At 40.9% G+C, this 16141-nt stretch overlaps 1 protein-coding gene across 1 annotated transcript in view; it reads right to left on the bottom strand.

Annotated features, from left to right (window-relative positions):
* kirrel3b (kirre like nephrin family adhesion molecule 3b) overlaps nt 1-3825 on the bottom strand; it is a 58471-nt gene extending 54646 nt beyond the window's left edge. The window contains exon 1 of the mRNA XM_054601633.1: nt 3687-3825. Within this exon, the coding sequence (XP_054457608.1) occupies nt 3687-3825 (139 nt within the window). The remainder of the gene's footprint in view (nt 1-3686) is intronic.
* Nucleotides 3826-16141: the final 12316 nt, after the last annotated feature.

Genomic DNA, 16141 nt, shown 5'->3' with positions numbered 1-16141 from the left:
TTTAAATCCTTGAATTTGTCTACTGCAAAAAACTCATCATATGCTCAAAGTCCAATTACTGACTATTGCTCCATTGAATCCAGTTGCCTGTAATAGAGCATGAAGTGAGCCTCATTTTATGCTGGTGGGGTGAGTTACATCCGATTAAGCCACTCTACATTTCATCCTCCTACGTGTAGCCTTTAATCTTAAGGGGTCTATACAGTGGGAGGACGAAGGACAAAAGAACGCCTAAACATAAACATTAAAGCCGGAGAGAAGATGTTTTGTAGGAAAACAAGTCACACAGACGCACCATAAAATGTGTCCTTTCTTTGAATTTTAACAGTACTTGCCACAATGTGTCCTACACTGAGCGATAGCACGGCTTCAGTAACACAGGTTGTAAATGTAACAGGGTTAATAGAAACCCGGATCACAACTAAAAGCTTCTATTAATAACATTAATAACCACTGGCTGAAAAAGAAAAGCTTTTTCCTGCTCAGGATAATGCCTAAAATAGAGGACACATCAGAGTGTGCACAAGGTCACCCAGAGTACCATTTGGCTTCTATTTTATGTTCATTGATGAGATTCAAAGCAATAATGTCATTGCAGATCACAAGGGGTAATGATTATTGCACATTCTGGATGACGTGACCTTGAGTTGACTCCAGTCCATCGAGCAAGTTTAGTACCTTCCCCAGAACCGGAATGCACTTTTGTTTTGCTTGTTTTAATTGTTGTAATGTAAGTCATGTAAAGTTCTAATACACAAACAGATGATCTGGCCAATTACCTCATCTGTGCCTCTGGCAAACTAAGAATAATTTTGCTGTGTGAGGATATGGCTCTGTTCCAGTCTCATCTCCGTGCATTAGCTGGATCCGAAAGGAAAAGTAATTTGCATTTGTGTTGGACAGTAGCGATAAGAATATCATAATCTCATTTTCCAACAATGGAAACGTATTGTAATGGGCTTTTTTGTCACCTTATAAGCACCTCGATCACACTTTTCGTCAATATGACTTAAATGATACTCGCACACATATGAAGACGGATCACCTCTGCACATGTGATGTGTACCTCTAAAGGACCATTGATCTTAGGTCTCAGCAAATTCCAAAGACACAATGTGTTACCCAAAGCAAACAATGTAAAATAAGCCCATTAAGGAGTAATGAATCCATCAGAGGGCAATGGATTTGTCTTGAGGCTGGATCAATGGTCCACGTGCATGTGTGTGTGTGTGTGTGCATGTGAGTATACAGACAGTTGAGGCGTGGCCTAATGATTTATAGCATTCACCTAGAACGTGTTTCACACAGTGTAACCACCAGGGGATAGAAACAGTTTAGCTGCAGCTGTGCACAGGTGACCGGTGTTCATTTGGCTCTCACGAGAGTCACATGCTGGCTGTTGAAGCCCAAGTGCACGTCATAATGTATACAAACACTTCCTTCTCCGTCTCTACTGCGTTGCCCGGGGGGAATTCACTTACAGCTGCTTTTGTCTGTTGACACCATCTTTATGCGTAGCAGATACATTCTCTGCCATGCATATTCATGACATTGATTGGTATGTTCTGAGTGGTTATGGGGCTACTTTGCTTTTATTTGATTTGAGTGGAAACGCGTGACACCCAAGGGGAATAAATTGGAAATTCAGGGACGGATAGGAATCATAGGGCTTTTGTGCCATGATTTCTTGCACTGAATGGTGAAAGAGTTCTCTCGGTTTTAATCACTGCTCCTGTGAATGGAAACAGGTCCCAGGCGGAGAACACCGTTTGCCGACGCAGCTTCTTTTCTATGAATAGCCGAGCAGACCTATATTATTGAAATGCTCCGTGCAACATTTGATTCGTCGCACTTTTTATGTATACAGCTGCCACTTTCCTTTCATTGTGTACATCTTGCAGTGGATGTACCGTCACTCTTTAACTGCCGCATGCATCGCTTGTTTATGTAGGCAGGAGTGATAAAAAGAACAGCTGTGGAGCTCTTTATTTGGAAAGAGTGTCATTCGTCTCAATAGAAGGCACTCAGCCCCCCTGTCCGTATCATACTGTTGATTTTAGCGACCTATCTTCTCCAGGCAGGCAGCTACACCTCCTCATACAAAACCAAGTGCATCTTTGAAAGGATTTACCGGTAGAAAGATCACTCCAACCCTACATCTTGGCCCTGATTAGCCAGCCAAATAAGAAGAAAATTGTTGTGGAGAAAGACTACTGCATCTTGTCAATGACTGCCAAACTGTTAAAGGTCATACTAGTGTAGTCCACTTGGACGTAGTGACCCATAGTTCTCTACCTTTTTCTCTGTTCTATTCCTTTCTCTGTCTTTTCCCCTTGTTGAAATGAGATTTCATCTTGATTGTCTCCTCTTGTTGAAGTGGAAACAACAAAAAATCGTGTCTGTTGCCACTTAAAATCAATAAAAATCGAAGTATATGAAACAAACTCAACATCTCTGCTCCACCATGACCCCAAATAAAACTGTGCTCGCTCATCCGTCCTTCCTCTTCCTCTCAATCTGTCTCTAGCAATCATAAGTACTCTCCCTGTCTTCCCTCTTTTTCCTTCAAAAGCGCCTCGAAGACTGTGGGACCATTGTTTACTGCAACCTCTCAGTCTCCCCTGGGCCTGATAAGAACCTGAAGAGGGAATAGGATGGTTTTACTGGGGCTCTGTCAGCCACTGAGGTTTAATTACGGACCACATCGGCAACAGGGAGGGCCTCCGATTATTAAAGGTCAGAGGGTAGAAGAAATCCCAATCTCACATGAAATAATGATATAATCGTTCCTGATCAGGAGGCTTTTGTGTTTCAATAACGGCAGCAGTTGGATATTCTGTGGCTGTGAATTGCAATTACTCTAGAATTATTTGAGGTCGCACAGGGTTCTTTGTAAGGTAAATTAGAAAGGTCTAAAGTTAAGACTACGCCGTTATAGCAAAATGCACCATACTGTGTATAGAGTGCTGTGTACAGATTCAAATGGATCTCTTTTTCGGGAGAACTTAATGATCATTTCAGTAAATGATGCATGCCTAGAACACTTTTATGGATTTTTTTCTATTCAATAGCTCAGTGCTTCAAAGGTTGTAAATGTTTATTTAGAGGAGTGATGTGCTTCCTTGAAATTCATCAAGGTCATAAATATACATAAAGTCTCCAGTGGTGGAACAACAGGCTACTAAATGACAATGCAGTAGTCACTTTTACTCCAAATTAAACAATTAAGGCAATTATACATGAGGTGCAGTGTAATTAGATGATGCCAGCTACTCTTCAAAAAGCCATTTAGCAGCCTGAAGTACCAGAGAAAGACCAGTGCCACTATTGATTTTGCATTTCATTCGGATGTTTGTGCTTCTCTGCCAAACAAAAAATACTAGTGATTTAGTACTGCACCTAACACAGAGACAGGAATACATTTTTAGATCCTGTTTTGGTCATGTTGAGTGATATAATTACCAATGTCTCTCATAACACTTGTAATGTAATACTTCTGTTGTAACACAGTATTATGAGACCTCCTGCATGTGGAGTGATATATTTGGCAGAGGGTAGGATGTTGACATGTGGGGGCTTGAGATAATAAAAAAGTGACCATTTCAATATGACAGTTATAGCAGAGAGTGTAATTAATAGAGGAAACTAATGATGACACGCTCAAGGGGATAAAGGCTGTTACTTACCAGCAAGGTCTCTGCCAACGCCCAGCGCCAGGCCATCTTTGATCCATAGGACAACGCCATGGTAACCAGGGATGGTGCATGGTAACGTCACCGGCTGGCCTGCCACCACCACCAAGTCCTGAGGCTGCTGGGAGAACATGGCCGCCGCACCTTTGTAACAAAAGAAGAAAGGGAAGGTTAGTTCTGACCCATTTAAATCCTAACATCATTTTCAACATGGTCAGGGGAAGGGGGCATAAGGAAATTCAAGATCAAAGAGGGGAATGAGCGTGGCTTTACAAACACCTGCTTTCATCGTCTCGAGTGCTGAATGAAGGGGAAATTAAGGGGAAGTGCGCCATATGCCCATTTCCACCAATTTCACTCAAACCCTCTTGTCAAACTCATGTTGAAAGTACCCTAAAGGGTGATCCACAGACGTGGCACATTCTTTTTTACTATTCATGATGCGGAGACAAGATACTGTACATATATCAGAGGTGTCAGTGCAGCACCAGGACTGAAGCACAGGCTATAGGAGACAGCCGTCACAGCTCAGCTTGGTTCATTTATGAAGGATGTCACTGTACAGATGGGCTGGGCTCTTACACACCACGGCAGATAACACAATCTTGTCTGCCAACACTGCTCTAGTGGCATACATTAACTCCAGCTCACACCCATGTATTCCAACTGCGCAACTGCTATTAGCTGCACTCCTCCACTGCATGCTCAGGCGGAAAGTGGTGTGCAGTGAACTCCATTAGAGGCACAGGGTGTGTTAATGGGGAGGGGTATGGCGGCTGCTGAGAGGGGTAGTGTTGTGGATCAGAGTGGAGGGTACAGAGTGGTACTGATGTGTAGTTAGAAACACTGGCAGGTTGCCTATCAACTAAAGCGTACACACACACACACACACACACACACACACACACACACACACACACACACACACACACACACACACACACACACACACACACACACACTGTGACATGCATTTGTACAGCGACGGTCTGATTCAGGAGCACGAACTGCAGCAAGAGCTTAAAAGTGTCACTTTTCCTCTTACACTTTACTGAGACAGTTTTGTTTGCAGCTATTTCTTATTTTTATACTTCTAAGTTTTAACAGAATGTCTGCCTTCTTCTTGAATAACTTATCCATTCTGCTTGATATGAGGAGCAGGATGAACACAGGCACACGTACAAACTGGAGCATGTATTCTTGCTATGCTGAAAGGGGCTCTCTCATACACATTTTTTATTTTTTTTTAACTTAATCACATGCAAATAAAAAGCTGATAGAAGAATAACATGTAGTGAATTACAATAATAAGCAGAGCAAAGACAGCGGAGAGCGTGAAACCGTGTTTTCATCTCGCAACATCTTTGTATCACATTGCAGTCATCTCCTGCAGCTCTTTGTATGCTTGGTTTCATATTCAAAGGAAATGACTTATCCTTTTGCAGACAAGGAAATTGATTAGCTTTGTTCTACGATTTCAGAGGAATGATTGTTGTCATACAAAAAAATGATTTTAATTTAGTTGGAAAATGCCATTAGAATCCCTACAAGTCTTTTTTTTTTTTGTTCAGCCTTGAACCGAATTCCCTGTGATGGATAGCTTGTTTGAGATGTAAGCAGAAGTTTTAATATTAATTCATGCACACAGCTCCACATTACACACATGGACAGAAAAACGCAATCCTATCTCATTTTAATATATATCTATTACTACACCAACATCAGACAAAGAGTAATACGCTGTACCTCAAAGCATATAATGGGCTTTTCATCATTTTGAGCTTCTCCATGGCTCACAAGGCCCTACCTAAGTGTGCGTGTATATTGTGGGTGACGCTCGCTAGGTGAGACTTCATCTCACCATATGTACTGCCCTTCAAACCTAGACAGCTTTGTTCAGCCCTGGCTGTGTTCCCACGTGAGGAGCTTATCTCGGCTGTACTCCACCACACAGTCAGCACGCAGATGAAGCACGCTAAACATACCGCATGGACAGCTACTCGACAGATCTCTCTTGGCATGTTCCGGAAAAACAATGTAAACGCCAGGGAATCTTGTATCTGCTCAGTCACGACCGATATTATCAAACAGTTCAGCCTTTTGCTGAAATTGATTTAACATTGGAGGGATGTCTCTGTTGGCAGCACACGTGCCTGGGTACTTTCTACAATCGGCCTATACCCTCGCTCCTACCCCGCTTCTCTGGACTCCTCGCCTCATGCGTTATTAAGAAGAAGAAAAAAATAAATTGGAGCAGTGCAGTATCAGCTTGAACATTTTTAGGTGTTTTATACTTTTGATTACTTTTCTGAACACAGACATCATTTGCAGTAGGAGTTCATGCTACTTCTCTGTCATACTTTGCTGTGAGACAAACACCCCCTCCCTTTAAAAATATTAATAAACTGTAATTGCACATCTCTAACACAAATGCGCTCATGTGAGCCATTTTGCGTGGCTTCATTTGAACTTGAGCTGCGACTCGTGTGATTTTGCACACGCAGAGATCAGTTTTCATCGGGAAGAACAACTCGGCCTGGGAGGACATAATGTCTTCTGTGACTCTGAAGTTAAAAACAATGAACCCTGATGATCCAACATAATGTTTTACTTGTAGCAAGGTTGCTACTTGTAGGAAGCACGGTGAGAACTCAACAACTACCAGCAGCCAATTAAAATTGCAGATGGAGCCCACAAAGACTGTTCTCAAACAAGGGGCTGCCAGTTGAGAACACGTTTTATTGCTAGAAACCAAAGTTTAAGGACCTTGAATGTCACTTCAGATAATGCTGTCTCGAATTTGGACTTGGTCCTACCTCTGTATTAAGTTTAATCTCAGCAAATTTTGCTGAAGGTTTGTACAGTTGCCATTCGAAAATCGATGTCCTAGAAGGCCTATTAAAATACACCGGTGATGAAGACTTAACTGACACGAGCTTGCGCTTGCCATTTGAGCAGTTAAAAAGTGAACTCCTTCATTCAATTTAAAGCCTGGCTGAGTCTTCATCGAGAAATAAAGGTGATGTGTTTGAGAAGGCTGGCACTTACATCAAGGTGGCACCATTCATTCATCCATCTCCTCTGCACCCAATACATCTCTGTCACATCTGCCACATTCATCCTTCACTGGGCATCACAGCGTTGGCCAAAAAAAAAAACTGTGCCCATCCCTAATCTACCTCTTCTTTATTTTCTGGCAGGCATGAAATGCAACAGCGTGAAGACAGCCCCTGTCCCCTCACTTATTCATGAAAAATATTTACATGACAAAAATGCCCAATTAAGAATTAACCACCTCACTTTTAACTCCCTCACTGACAGTAATTCGACCGGAGGAGGGTAATTGTACTCAGATGCCCGTAGAGCTGAAGATCCACGTTAATAATGCTTTATTGATCATCCTAATGGGGTTTATCAAAAAGCTTGTTAAAAAATGAAACAAAAATAAAGAAATATTAAAAAATGAAAAACTCAATTTGCTGTGAACCCAATGAGCCATGCCTTCAGGGGTAAGGCTCTGTAAATTGGGGACACGGAGTTAAAAAAAAAAGACACCTTTCGTCTGTCGCTACAGAAAACAGCCTCGACAAAACAGCAGGTTTTCTCACTTTGCAACAGCTAAATCCGCACGATGAATAGAACTTTAAGTGATGAAAAAAAGTTAACTACTCAGTTCGTATATTGTCTGGGAAGATTAGGTACAATAACAGAGAAATGTTTCACTTCAGCACGTTGGATTTGTTAAATCGAGCGTTGTGGTTTTGCTGAAATCTTTCATAAGAGCTAATCCACACGTTATCTAACAGACACCTTTCCTTAAATACACACCGAAGATTTTGAAAAAGTAATAACATACGAAGTTCATCTTCCTTTTTTCTATCTCAGAATCACTTCCATCCCAGAGCGAAGAGCTCAAAGCTTGTCTATAAATCATCCACTTTCAAATGCAGATGAAAAATTTCTCATTCCACATATATTTATCTTTTATATATTCAAGTAAGTAAGTGTGAAACCCCTGTGTATGCACACTACCCTTATTGAATATATGTATGTGCATCAAATCATAGACGCTGGTTTTGACTGAATGCCCTGCATTTAAGTTGAGGCCAGAGATCTTTAATAAGGACTGCCCAGTTGTTTCAAATGGAGGGAAAAAGCAGGTAGTTAAAGACTGTGCACGCAGCCATATTCATAATGTGGACCGGCACTTTGCAGTGCCTAATGTTGTCATTTCACTTCAGATAATTTGTTTACCATTGGCCGGCTGCTGCATTTCCACACACTCCAGCACTATTTTCCCCTCAGAGCTAACTGCCCCCAATTTCATCGCTCTGTGCCAATCAGGCCTGGAAATTACCATTACGGACACACATCCATGCCACTTCAGAGAAATAATCAGCATGCTGTGTGTGAGGCATGTGGCCACACAGCACCAAAGCTTAGCCCAGGATCATTATCAAAAACTATTACCCCTCTGGCCTGGGCATTTCATACCAGCAATTTAGAAGCACGGGATGGCTTCAGAATATGGAGGGGTGGGTGACTTGGTTATTATGTATTGTAGTTTGGTAGTCAATGACCACGGTTTCTTTTTTTTATGGAATTACTGCAGGTAGATTTCATTCTTTTATAAGTGGAGGCATTGAGGTGAGAAAAAAACAGGTGGGGCGGGGTGGAGGCTGGGGGGTTGGACTGAGTCGGAGAGGTTTATTTTTTATCTTCTTTGAATCCACTGGTGCTTTGCTTTTTGATAAAAGTGTGATTTCAGAGACTAAATCAAGCTATTCTTATAGATCCTATTGCAATGACCACCATGACCTATAAGTCAAATGAAAAACATCACCCACTTGCCCTGCGGGGGCCCCTGCTAGTCCTTTTGTTTAAACCACAAAGAACAGATGCACCCCATAGGAACCAGAAAACTTTCATTTTTCAAGCACATGAATAGACTCTTTCTTTAGCCTTTCCAAAGCTTTGTAAATTATAACTTAACTCCTGTAAAAGGACTCCAACTGTGTCTTTTCTAGTCCGTATGTCAATAAAAAAAACACAAATCTCCTGCAATATGGATTACCCTATCTGAAGTGCTACTGAAACTTGCCTGTTGCTATGCACACCATATCCATCTCCCCACCAGGCCTGCTACTCCTCTGAAGCAGTGAAAAATATTTGTGTCCCTGTCATCAGACACTGATTAGTAATAAACCCACAAATCCAGCATGCATTCTTTCATTCTCACAATAGGTCTAAAGGCCATGATTTGTGCACTTAATTATCTGCAACATGATCATTAATTTGTGAATGTCAGTGAAGCATGCAGCTGTTAGCTTCATCAATCCATAAAAAAAAACACATAACAATGTCTTCTGTCTTGCCTGTGGTTATATGACTCCCATCCATGTTGGTGAAAGTCAGTTTCAGATTGGTGATAAATGCATTCCATTTATCAAATTTGAAACTATAATTACGTCTTACTGTTATATGCCTCTGTCAACCAGTTATGTTGCAGTTTTACATCCATGGCAGTCCAAAGCGTCATCATTTTGTTATTTTTTCCTATTAGACATTTATGTGAAATTGTCATCATTAGCATATGAATTATTGAGTTGTGGCCAAAAGCCAGTATTCTGAGGTCACAGTGACCTTGACTTTTGACCATCACAATCTGTTCAACCTTGAGTACAGGTGGAGTTTACTCAAGGGCTTACTCTGAGATAGAAATTGGAGGTTCACAAAAATGGGACGAACGTGACATCACAGTGACTTTGACCTTTGAACTCCAGTTTATTGTCACCTCATCCATGAGTATATGTGCCAGATTTCTGAGATAGTGCGTTCACAAGTACTTACAGACGGACAGACAACCCGAAAACATAATGCCTCCGACCACAGCTGGGGCCGGCAAGGAGGCAGGAAAAGCAAGCGATTTTCTGAGAATTTAAAGCAACATTACTGCAAATGTGTGACAAGAAATATTGCAGGAAAATAGCAAACTAAATACTCGTCGTGGACACAGAATGTCAAACGTTGATCAACTATGTTTTATAATCAAATTTATTCAATTCAATTTTATCAATCCAGAAGTAATAGGTCATTCTGAAAGAAATTGCCTTCTGTGTGTTTTCAAAAGAGGGAAATTACATGTGACCAACAAAAGAAGTGTAACTTCAGACAGAGAAGAACCCCACATGAATGACAGGGCCTCAATGGTATGCCATGTTATTTGTGCTCTGCTCTGGGTTGCACATGTATTCACTGTAATAATGGAATTTTTTCAATTTTTTTTGTCAGATGCTGGTTTGTGAAATTTTCCAACCTGCTTTCACCAAGGTTTTGATGCCCTATTTCTCAGAGCAGCTAGGCTTTTTTGTTACATGGGCTACTTCATTATTATAAAAATGCAATCCCTCAGATGGAGCTGGCAATGTTACAACAATAGTTACCAATAATGAATATTTCATGAAGCTCTATCAAGCCCATTAGAGGAGGCATGTATTACTATCAATCTGTCTTCCTCTTCAGAATGTTCAAATCCTTTTTCCCTGCCTGTCCACTTGTAAAACAAACACTGTTGTATGCAGACTGATAATACGCCCAGCCTATCTGTGCTTTGAGATGGCTGCCATTATTAGGAAGATTTGTCTGTGGGAATGCAAATTCATGAAGCAGGGAAGATAAACATCAGTGCTGCTGGAATACGTTGTATTTATGCCCTCTCTCACACTGTGCATTAGTGGAGCATGACAGTTGCCAAGGCATAATCAAGACGGATGGTCTCCGATGATGACTTCTAAAAATTACAAATGGCAACAGCGGGGAGGCCCTGCAGGCACTCACTTTTTCATCAGCTATACAGCCAGACGAAGTGAGATTCCATGGACATCAGAAACTGGAATATCAGGGGCCACAAACAGGTTATTAACTCTCTCTATGCTGCATCTTTTCTGGCAGTTCAAATACCGTCGGGCCAAAGGTCATCAAGACGTCATGAGCCATGGAACGGATTCTTCTCCTCTTCAAAAATCCATAGCAGTAAACAAAGAAACCTGTTTTAACCCTCCTGTCGTGTTCGGGTCAAATCTGATTTACAACTTTAATCAATCATAAATATTGTGTTTTACATCTGATTGCCTCAAGGCCTTATGATATCCTCCACACTAGGCATTTGGACATATAAAATTGCTGATCACCACTTTCACTTTCATTATATATAATTATATATATATATATATGGGGCTATATATCACAGCCCCATATATAAAGTTGTACACATTTCAAACACATTTCAAACTCCCATAAAAAGTGTTTGTTATGGGAACCCATCTCTATCCCGTGCTTATGTGCCATCCCCCCACGTGAACCACACCTTCCAGACTAAACAATGTTTCCTATCTTCTCACTTTCCCCCTATATAAACCTTTATTTGTGCCTTGCTCTCATTTTGCTCTGTGAACACAATGAGTAGGCGACTGATGAGACGCTAAATTAGGTCTAGAAAGGCTCTAGACCTAATTTAGCGATACATTTTCAGTGTCTATTCTTTGTATATTCACAGCAGTTATTCATGTCATCGTTTACAGCTTAAAAAGGTGTTAAATAAAATTTGGTGATGATTAATGGTTTTCGTGTTAATGTAAGAGCAGTTAAAACAGACCGGTCAAATTTGACCGGGAACACTAAAGTAAGGGGGGAGAAACGAACCCGACAGGAGGGTTAACCTAAGGATATATAGAGATAGTTATCTAATGCTATCTAAAGGTTGTTAAGGTTGTCAGCCTCTAAGAAGTCCATGTAGTGTGACACCAAACAAATAAAGTAGTCCACTCACATGATGTATGTGAGCTTTGTTCTGGAAATACAAGACCTAGTCTGATCGCTGATTGTAATTACTGTTATAAAGCAGCAACTCCTGTGGGCTGGTTTCCAAGGTAACTCCAGCTCAAAGAGAACGGTTCAAATATTCTAGTTAGCATAAATGTGACTGAACGCCACATAACCCTCCTCCGCTGGCTGGTATTGATTAAAAAAGTGTGGGGAAATGGAGCGGCTCGCTTTGCAAACCAGACTTTTTTTTTTTTTTTTTTTTTTTTTTTTTTTTTTTTTAGCGTACACATTTCAATAATAGGAAGCAGGGACATAAAAGAGATGCAAATGAGGGGGGGGAGAAGGAGAGGGGAAGCCGTTTGGGCCTTCAGATGGGGCCTGATTGAAAAGGAAGGGTACCTTCTGTTTCTTTCCTCCATTATTACATCTTTTCTTTCTTCAACTCTGACCACTTCATCGCCCCCTCCTCTTCGGTGCTGTCTGTCACTGGTTTGTTTGTTTGAATGTTTGTTTTTAGAGCTCAAGGCCAGCCTTGCCATTGTCTCTTTGCTGACACAAGAACACTCGAGTGTTTACTGAGTGTATGATGTGAAGACACTTGATGATTTGCAAAGGGAATATTTTTGGTCTAGGGAGGGACCTTGAAGGGTGTTCAAACTGAGCCTATATTGGGATTGATCATGTTCATTTAGGAATGATGAGCATTTGAAACAGACTCAGGTGGCTGATTTGATGGATGCGATGGAGAGAAGGCCTTTGTCCAATAGGGCATTTCATATATTTTGAGAGAGAGAGTCCCATTTTTCCATTACATGATATGTCACAGGCACAGAAAGTCACATTAAGCTGCCTTTTGTCCAGCCATAACTCATATTTTGAAAGGCTGACAAGATAAAAGTGTACCTTGACTTTCAAGACTTGGAGCGGTCTCTCTTTGAGTGAGATTAAATCAAGAGGTAGATCAAAGCCCTTGGAAAATGAAGACAAAGAGATGTATCTGTGTGCTGGGGTTGGTTAAGAATGGTGTCCACCTCATGTAAAGGTTTAATGAGATGTTTCTAACAAGTCGCAATGCTTTAAGAAATCGGAGGTTGTATTTATTCATTCTTACTTTGGGATAATAACTTTACTTGAGAATAATATGTTTCATATACTTAATAATATCCCTGAATTATTAGTTAATGAATAACTTCCCTTTATGCGTCTTTTTTTCCTTAATTACACATTTTCTTTGGTAATAAATACATTACTTGTACATTTGGTGATGTCTATATCTAGGCTACATTTCTTTATTAAAATAGTTCAAGAGGAAAATCCACAATGTGAAGAGAAATATGAATAGATAATATTAATAGATAGAAGATAGACAAACAGATAGAATTGGAAAACATTGTCACATCACTTTTTTCAAGGTAGATTCCTCTCTGAGATGGCATACTTCAACATATTTCCCATTTCCTGTTTCCTTCAACGGATTAGAGTAGAAAGAATGAAATAGAAAGAGGGATGAGAGCCCCGCTCGTCCAATTTCTCAAGGGACGCAGCAGTTAATGCTCACATTTCTTCAGTTGAGATGGATTTATAATTATCCACTTCCAGTGATTAATGGTCCTATAATTATCTGTGATGAAATAAATCAACACAGACTTGTTTCGTGTTGCTTCACTCACACCCAGATTCCATGATAGCAACAACACTGTGAGGATGAGGAGATAAGCAATGTGTTAATCATTGCAAATCACACAGCTAATTGGTAACTAAACAGGATATTTTCACTAACTTTTAGGTTAGAAACACTCCTCTAACTGCATTGCAGCCATAACCCTCTGCCACTTTAAGAATAACTGACATAACCAGTGTCACTGTTACTTTTCTGAAAGATCATTTTCATTACATCCTGAATTTTAACAACCGTCAAGCAGAAATCTAAATGTTCTTCTAGAAAAAAAGGAATGCAGTCTCATTAAAAGCGATGTTCTCGCTGAGCTTTCTCCGACTCATAAAATCCCCATTCGCCAGCCTCCATACAGTGGAGACATCCATTTTCCTCTCATCGTCTTCAACTATTTGCTTCCCTTGGAGACAGCCTCATCTCATTCTTCTTCGCTGGCTGCTGTGACATTGAAAGAGACCCCTAATCAAAACATTTGTCTTTCTTTCTGCCTGCGCTCAGACCGGTGAATGAGAGCTGACACCAGAGGGAGATGTATTTGTCCCAATCAGGGCCTCATCTCCGTGTCACCGCCCGGCGAGTGTTTTATCTCGACAGGGCACTGATGAATCCGCCACTTAGCCTTGATTTGGAGGAGAGGCTCGCCACTGCCAAAGTGCCAGGTTAAATCACAGCGTCAGTGGCTCAGCCATGGCCATTACAGGCAACTCAGACATTCCGCCTTTACCATAAATGTTCATAAATGTTGCAATAAGGATCCCTGCCTTCTCAATTACAATGTTATGTTGTATTAGAAATGAAAAATTGTATTCCCATTTGTGCTTATGCGAGTGTTGTGTAAGTGTCAGTTATAGTTAAAGGTCGTCTGATCTCTTAATTTATTTTATCTTGTAAATGTGGCATTAAAATAGGATTAATGTTCATTTCCAGGATTTCCGCATTTATCTGCAGAGAGTGAAAGCAGATAGAGTAACACCATTTCTTAGGTAGTGTTAGGCCATAGTTGTGCTACTACATTTGAGACAATTCGTGTTGCTGAATGCTCTCATGCATGCGTCACATGCTGCCTAATTGAACTAACTATCTAAAAGGAAAAAATAGTGCTCAGGAGAAGGTGACTGAAAAATCCGGCATTTGAAAATGACGCAAAAAATCAAAAGAAGGGCTAAGATGTTTCCCCTCAACACCCATATACTTGTGTCATGTTCAAATTCCAACAACAAACAACTCAATAGACTGTTACAAAGGTAAAAATATTCTAACCCGAGTTCTCAAAGCACAGGTAGAGCCCTCTACTGGACTCTATGGGTAATACTCTCCTCCAATCACTTCGCTCACTGAAAACTTGCACAAATGTAGCCAGCCAATCAGGATGTGCCTCTCAGAATATTCACAAACCCCACAGTATATAATGCTAGCCCACCCTGCTCCTAAACCATCCTACTCCCTCTTCAGAAAACCAAAGAGGAGTTGAAAGGCCCCATTGGTATAGTGCTCTGCCTGTGGTTATATAACTAGGGTTATATAATAGTAACCTTCGATCAAACTCAGCCAGATGAATGCAAACCCTGGCACGACATGACATCGACCCAACCACACTGATACTGACTAGAGGTTTGTCACCACAGCCCACTTACTTTTATTACAACGGGGCTTTAATGAAAACCTCCATTGTTCCATTAGAGACTATTTAAGTTAAGCCGTCCAGTTAGCAGGTTGTAAGGCGTCAGCAGCTCCACACATAAACGCAGGTGATGAGGATGAGTGCAATACATTTTGGATTTAACCAAATGCATGTCCATCGCTGCGAGCGCTTTCTGCTACATTAGTGAGAAAAAAAAAGCTTTTTGGAAAAGTGGAGAAAGCCAATGTGTGTGTGTGTGTGTGTGTGTGTGTGTGCAGAGAGATGAGAGGCAGACTCCTGCTGGCTACAGTACCTGTCAGACAGAGTGGAATGTTGTTACAAGACAAGGGAGGAAAAGGAGGCCTTATCAAGGTGTGCAGGAATCCACTGACACGAGATAAGAGGCCCGAGTCGGAACTACATTATGCCACACCTTCACTAAGAGGAGTCTGTCAAGAAAGGAGTAAAGATCCATTTCAGTGTGGGAGCCACCATACCACTTGACCGCAGAAAGCCATTACCTTTCAAGTATACACCCTACCTTTAAGTGCATATAAGGCAATAAGCAGACACTCCATCCTGTAATTTCATTTGGATTCTCAAAGCCTTTCTTTGAAATCTAGCCTTAAAAGGGCCGAAAAAAATATTATTTTCAGAAAGCTTTAGGCAATGTCTTTAAAGTGGTGAAAAACGACAGAAAGCTGTAGTGTGGTTGGAACTCGGCTTTTAAAAGAGGTGTGGTTTACGATGAGGACACAAAAGAGTTGATGGTCTGCAAAGACTTTACGTCACGAATGGCACTTGAGTTAGGAGCTCAACAGCGTGTCCTAGAGCGTCCTCTACCAGCCCGCGTGGTTCTCCGGTAATACATCACCAAGCCCCAAATGGGACCACAAAACATCTCCCCTTGGACTTGCTTTCACACTACCACCTCATACACATCACCCTTCCCATGAAATTCTCTCAATCAAAGCTTCATTTGCATTTCAAAGTAGCACTTTACAGCCATGGAGAGGACATAAAATTGCACCTGCCTTCAAATAAATAAATGGGAATTCATAATGGTGTAAAAAATGATATAAAGCGAGAGCTGGCAGAAAACTAAGCTTATCATATTTTATGTCATTTACAGTACATTAGCAAATGCCATAAAAGTGCACAGCTGTGTGAGATGCAGTAGTCGTAGGATTTAGGGGACTTAAGGCAGTAATATAAATGGGGGGGTAATGATAGGAAAAGCTTTGCCAGAAACTCTCTGGGCAAAAAGCCTTAAAAGTAATTGAAAATGCTCTCCTCTACTTTTATCATTTCCTATTTGGAATCACAGAG

Source organism: Anoplopoma fimbria, chromosome 1 (genome assembly GCF_027596085.1).
Source record: "Anoplopoma fimbria isolate UVic2021 breed Golden Eagle Sablefish chromosome 1, Afim_UVic_2022, whole genome shotgun sequence".
Lineage (NCBI taxonomy): Eukaryota > Metazoa > Chordata > Actinopteri > Perciformes > Anoplopomatidae > Anoplopoma > Anoplopoma fimbria.
The sequence above is the reverse complement of the archived record's forward strand: the minus strand, read 5'-3'. Positions and strand labels throughout refer to the sequence as shown.